The following is a 6,519-nucleotide window of genomic DNA, read 5'->3' on the forward strand; positions in this document are numbered from 1 at the left end:
GGGGGGTGGGGGGGGGGGAAAGGGGGGGGGGGGGGAATAAAAAATTTAATCGGTAGATTCTAGCCTAACTGTATATTATACACGGTACTCTAATTGTATACCCTCTTTTATTTTTTCATCTCCCTCCCTCTCATATTGCTTTTCGTGCAATCCCAATCGGGCGAAGCATCCAGCCATAAGTTTTCTCGACGTCCAAGTAATCCACTGCTATCCTACAGTATCCTACGTTATAGGGTCGATCGTTAGAACTTAACTGGATTCTATTAATCGTCCGATCGTTTCGCGAATCACCAGTTATTTTCTACCTAGAATCGACCACGGAAAAAGAAATACGCGTTACTGGAGTAAAATCGACGATGACTGTTTTATACGTTATTCTATCTGCACACGGCAAACGTACGAGAAACATCGTAAAGCGCTAAACTTGAGTGTACCTATTTTGAGAGTGTACTATATACGTAAAGTGACTGCATATATGTATACACATGCATAGAAGCAAAGAAAGATACCAGTCGGAACTGTGGTAGCAGCTTCAATGTAAGTTGCCGCGGTAAAATAGAATAAGTCTGAGAGCTGAAAAGGTGTATGTTTATAAGTGTTAAAAGGGTGCTATCATATTTGTACTTACCCCCACTTCGCCCTCCACCCTCCAATCCCCCACCGAAGGAAACTTTAATCGGCATATACGTATCTCGAAATTCTGTTTCAGCATTGCCCCAGGGTAGGCCTACTATCGTACTGGAACGAGACCGTTACGACCCCGGGGATGTTCTCAACGCAAATTGCAGTTTGCCGGCATCGAAACCGCCTACTCGTATCTCGTTCAGCCTGAATAACAAGCCAGTAAGTGTTTAAAATATATAATCAAATATAGACGTTAAGAATTTCTAAGTCAAATTCCTGATCGTTTTATGTTGGAATCAAGAGATCGTCTTACTTACTCCCAAAGTATACCGAACCTGAGATCCGTTTCGGGTGTCTATGGCTCTCGTGCTTTTTGCTAGGAGCAACGTGCGAGATACGTAAAGCGTGCAAAAGCAAAATTAACGTTGTAAAGAGTTGGCACGAGAATCCGAACGCAAGCGCCAAGTGAGAAATTAATAGAAAGAATCACGTAGCAAAGAGGAGAGACCGTTTTAGCTCGAGAGTTTGCGAGTTCGCAAGTGCCCCCTTGTACGAATTTCTGGATTCGTTTGTCCACCAAGTTGTTACTTCGAGGCTCAGCCGTCTCTCCTCTCGCGGAAGATCGAAATCGCTTAACAAGAGCGGCTCTAAATGAAATTCAACGATACCGATTGGTCCGACGTAATCCTCTTGCAAGAACGTGACACCCTCGGCTTAACTGTTTATTCTGAACGGACCACGGGGCTTTGCGCGTGCTGCCGGGGGTGAAAATACATTGTACGTGAAACGTCCTGTATGATGCCTTACGTAAATTCGCAAGTCGGATCCGTGGACGTTCATTGTGTACCATGAAAATAATTCCCTTGGCATTACGGGGGTGGCTAACCACCCTAGGCCATGTTGATCAACTTGAGAATGTTCCGCCTGACATGGTCAGTTCCCCTTTGCGTAAGCGAATTCCTTTGATTATTCCATCAGAATGAAGCTCGTAAGTTAGACACGGTCTCTGTAACAGGTGCCAGTGCAGCCAACTATTTGTCTTTTGGCGTAGCGATGTTGCCAGTCGCCGGTGCAAGCCAGCTGCGGGAAGAGGGAACGTTGTCAGTGTTTCTGGGAAAAGAGAACACAGCCGGGACGTATATCATAAAGCATAGAGTATGTATATATACGTATACAGGGTGCAGGGCACGATAAATGAGGTAATGGCCGACGGGTGTTGTCATCCTCCAAGGAAAACAACCATTTCCAAAGGGCGTAAATTCATAGGGTGAAAAGATCGAGCGACCTTAAAGAGAATAGGGACCAATGGGTACGTGACGATAAGAGTCAACAATGATAAACCACCATAACATCTATTTCAATTTTACGATGAGCCTTCGCTATAGTTTCATGTTTATTGGAACCAGACAAATATAACGTATGTGTAGACTTCACGAAACGCACGAGTAAAGGATATGACGGTGAATGCCATTATAGGGATACGTGTATACTTGCTCCTGGACCACAGGATGCTCCTACACAACTTAGTGCTGACCTGAATACCTTTATTTGTTTTACTCTTGTTTTTCCTAGATTCGCTTCTTCTGTCCCTTTCAGATTCTGAGTGCCATCACGACGCTACATTAGGTCTACGCTCACCATATAAACGTGATACGTCTTTTGAGCTTTTTAGCTGGGTTTATGGCGGAACGTATGGCGACGATAGGAAGTAACGCCTTTGCTACCCAACGTCGTCCCTTTCGTGGCTGACTTAACTCTCTCGGACGTATAACTTGGCTCCAAAGGAAATCCGGTTAGTCGCTTTCGAAATGAATTTCATGCTACAATATACCTTCACGAGGATTGGTCAAAGCTAGGAAATTCTCCTGTAGAATCGATTCGCGTCATCTTCCTTGTATGGCGAAGGTACGTTATATGGATATTTGTATGGATTTTAGGTGTAAATAATTATATATATATATATATATATATATATATATATTGTGTGTGTGCAGCTGTCAATTAAACGGGTGCGACAATTGGACGAAACTCTGCCCTTAAACAAGGCAATCTCCACGGTGGATCCCAATCCAATATTTGCTTTTGTGTACTACGCTAATGGCGTTTCAGGTGCAACTCGTTGATCGCTATTGGCTAAATCGAAATCATTCAACTGTTCGTATCAGGACATGCGCGCTATCACTGGATGGGTATTGCCCTGGCACTGGATGTAATGGGTCCCATTGGTGACATGCACCAATGCTCATCGATATCCACTCGAAACGTCGTAGCGTGGATATATCTTGGGGGAGGAAAAATACAAAGCGGAGAAAAAGGTCAGGGGTCACGAAAGTCGATGATTTACATCGTCCAGAAGATCTTTGAGTGCACTCCTCGATATTCGAAAGAGTTGTAACTCCTGGACGTTCCACGATATCGACTTAAACTTGCGTGATTCATGTGAATTTTTTTCCTCCCGGGTATAGTGAAAAGTGAGAGAGACAGATAGGGCAAGAGGGTTTGGAAGGGCGAGGAGATAAATATTATATCGATCAAATTTCAATAATATACGATTTTTTCTTACTGCTACCCTGCTCTGCTTCTCTATTTGCCAAATCGTAAAAAGCTACGCTCATAGATTTTACGTATCGCGATGCTGCTTGATACAAAGTACGCGGTAACGTGGTCTGTGAGGCTGGGATACACTTAGGTCCTTCCGGCAGGATGGAGAGGAGCCGTAGTGGCGCTGGACGTAGAAAAACCGTGGATGGATCGTCGAATGATTTACAAATGTCCAAGACATTACAGTGGCCATGAGTCACCGTGGGAAAAACATCCTATAAATCCCTTTTATCTGTTCAGGTAAAGCTCTTCGCGCCTCGTAGATCGGCATCGCTTCACAAATAATAGAAACGCGAATGTGCAAATCGGGCGTCCCAACAGAATTACACGTTAAACTCTAAACCCGATGATATCTGAATTGGCCATTTCTTCTGCGGATCTCACAATCCTGCAAAATCCCAGTACCTGCATAAGCCAGGTAGATGATATCAGCTGTACGACCAGCGTGAACGACCATGTATCTTGTTGGCGTATCGCATCTAATAACGAAATTCATCATCCTTTGAAGGATTATGATCCTTTGGAGATTAAGGTCTGAGCTATCTCGGCCCGTAGCCACCGTAGATAAATTTACTGGAATAAAAAAAGGAAATATCAAAAATAAAGGAAAATAAAAAATTGCAACGAGGCAGCCAAAGGAGATGCAAGAGATAATCCATCGCTGGGGGGGGGGTCATAGATTTTTATGTAAAAATTAGAAAGAAAATTTTATTTTTTAAAAAGACTACAGCTAACCATTAAGTAACGTAGCGAGTCAAGAAGCACACCCTATATAGAATATCAAGAGGTTACGATCATCCCTCTTGTGATGTGGCCAAGTTTATCGCGGCAGTTCGCACGGATACGAAGGCTGTTTTGTACGTTGCGGCAGAAACGTTTGAAACGTTTGTAACGTGGAAAATGAGGAGAAATCGTGCTTCTTGAAACTCCCAACCCCGGACCACCTGCCATTCATTAAGTCTCAAGAACGCTCGCGGTGCTACGGGGCAGCTGGCAGACGTGTACACGACGTTCCTTTTGTTCTTCCCTGAAACTCGAGATGTCCTTCTCGGATAACATAGCGCACAGAGTAATAAAATTTCCGTCTCTGCGATAACGAAAGCGGTACGCCCCTACGTACAGTACTGTACCCACCTCCGATACTAGTTGTGCGGCAAGTATATGACCTTTGTACCGGTATCCATGCACAAGTACAACCGGTGGTAAGTACAAGCTCTCTGCGTTCCCCACGAAATTACATTAGAGACGAAAATTTGCGGGTTACCTTCTTACAAATTCTAAAGCTATATACGCGTATACCTATACGTTCAAAAGTACATGGACATACAGAGCTAATGCGAAACAACGCGTATATATATTCTTATTCGTGCATATATATATAATATACACGTATTACATGTATATCGAATAATCCAGAGGCTCTCACGGGATTTACATCTCCAAGGAGCACGCAATGGTAACCAAGCATGATATAATCGCTAGTTTACCAATATCGAATGCGCATTGACTTTTACTCTGATTCGGTGCAATGGGACGTCCTGGCTATTTAACGAGTGTGCGCCGGCTCTACGTTAACCACATAGTCTCTATTAACACGGCACAGACGACTGCATGACTAAGTTAACGCGTGTCGAGCTAATTGCGGTCAAGTTAAATTATCAGCGACGCGTGACGCAAGGGCATATTTCGTTTCAGCTGTGCAGCTGCTTGGGTGGACTGATATAACCTATATTCTGCTACACGATCGTGCATATATCTATACACACCCATATATAACCCCAGACGACCAGTCGCTATACAGAGAGAAGGCAAACGCAGCTTCCGATGCAACGAGGCATATCCATTAAGGTTGCACCGTGGAAGCCACTTGTCAAATACCTCAGAGGGATAAGCCGAATCCTATCTAATGGAAACCCATAGATGCAGATGGACCCATTGTTTTCGCAAGAACGTCCTGCCACCCAAGCTGCCTTGCGGATGCTCCCTAATGTCAGTTGGTACTCTCGTTGAAAGCTTACCGTCCCAACGCTTTTCGTCGGGACGGGAAGCGTCGGTTTATCAAACGACAACTCGAGGGTATACCGTTGTCGTGTAGCGTGACGTTCGAGCATTACGCATTTTTGGATATACGAGTCATATACCTTTTTTCTTTTCTGTAACGTTTAACGTTACGCTTCACGTATCCTTTGCATACGTATCTATATAGAAATTCGATATACATATATATATATACACTAATCTAGGTGAAAACGTTAATTACACAAGTTGGGGATGCGGTCCGCACTCCGCGCTCTGGTGCAGTTGTAAATTAAGTTTCTTGCATTGACACCAGCCGCCAGAGTAACAGGCGAGTGCCTCTAATTCGTTGGCTGAGCACTAATCAATTAGCGCATAATTAGCAGAAACAACGAGAGGCTGTGGAGAGCGTACGGATGAAAGTATGGATGGAGAAAAACGTGGCAGAGAGGGAGGAGAATCGGGGATGAAAAATTGTCAGACGAGGCTGACATTTCCGGAAGTAATGATATTTCGCGTTTGGCTAAGGTAGAAATACGCTTGTGTTGGATTCGCGGGTAAAAATCCCAATTGCCAGGAAGTAATCGCACGGTAACGTGTACGCGTGTATATAAGTAGTCGACGTCATTAATTCACCGAAAGCTGAGTGCTGGTGCACCGAGTGAATGCGGCGGATGAACACTTTCGAGAGGATTTCGAGTCAGGTGAATTGTCCTTAATACGACCTCTTACGCAACATCATATCTCGCGGCGAAACTGCCTTTGTAGGAGGGACCCAGGGCAAACAAAAGACATCTTATTACGGAATGGATGGGAAACTTTGAAGTCGGGAGGCAGATGGCACTGCAACCAGAGGGATGCTGCGGAGCTCCACCGGTGCTGGAGCATAAAGTAACGCCGACATCAAAGATAGAACGTCGCTTAGCGCGACCGGAATCAATGAGCTGGAACTTTGTCTTCTGAAGACGTCGACGTCGTATATACGAACGAGGTGGAGGACGATCGGAAACGTAACAGAGGTATAATTTTCGCTCGACAATCACCATGGAAACGGCAGAGATCTTTCATATCGGTATCAACTACGATTATGCGATATCGCTTAACTATCACATGTATTTTCTTTTTTATCGCTCTCCTCTTACGTCATTGACGACCAATCGTTTCCTTTCATTTTACCATCCCCTTTCTTTGTACTACTCGCCCCCGCCCAGCATCCCCTTTTGACTTCTCAGCAGTACCGCACTACCGTTCCTTTATTCTATTCTCTTTCTCCCTCCA

The 6,519-nt window shown here is 44.4% G+C and overlaps 1 protein-coding gene across 1 annotated transcript in view; it reads left to right on the forward strand.

The window, feature by feature from the left end:
- Positions 1-6,519, forward strand: part of LOC107272894 — a 52,710-nt gene that overhangs the window by 32,071 nt on the left and 14,120 nt on the right. The window contains exon 4 of the mRNA XM_015750529.2: positions 710-843. Coding sequence (XP_015606015.1) covers positions 710-843 — 134 coding nt within the window. The remainder of the gene's footprint in view (positions 1-709; positions 844-6,519) is intronic.

The sequence above is a fragment of the Cephus cinctus genome, unplaced genomic scaffold, assembly GCF_000341935.2.
Source record: "Cephus cinctus unplaced genomic scaffold, Ccin1 Ccin1_scaffold1310, whole genome shotgun sequence".
NCBI lineage: Eukaryota > Metazoa > Arthropoda > Insecta > Hymenoptera > Cephidae > Cephus > Cephus cinctus.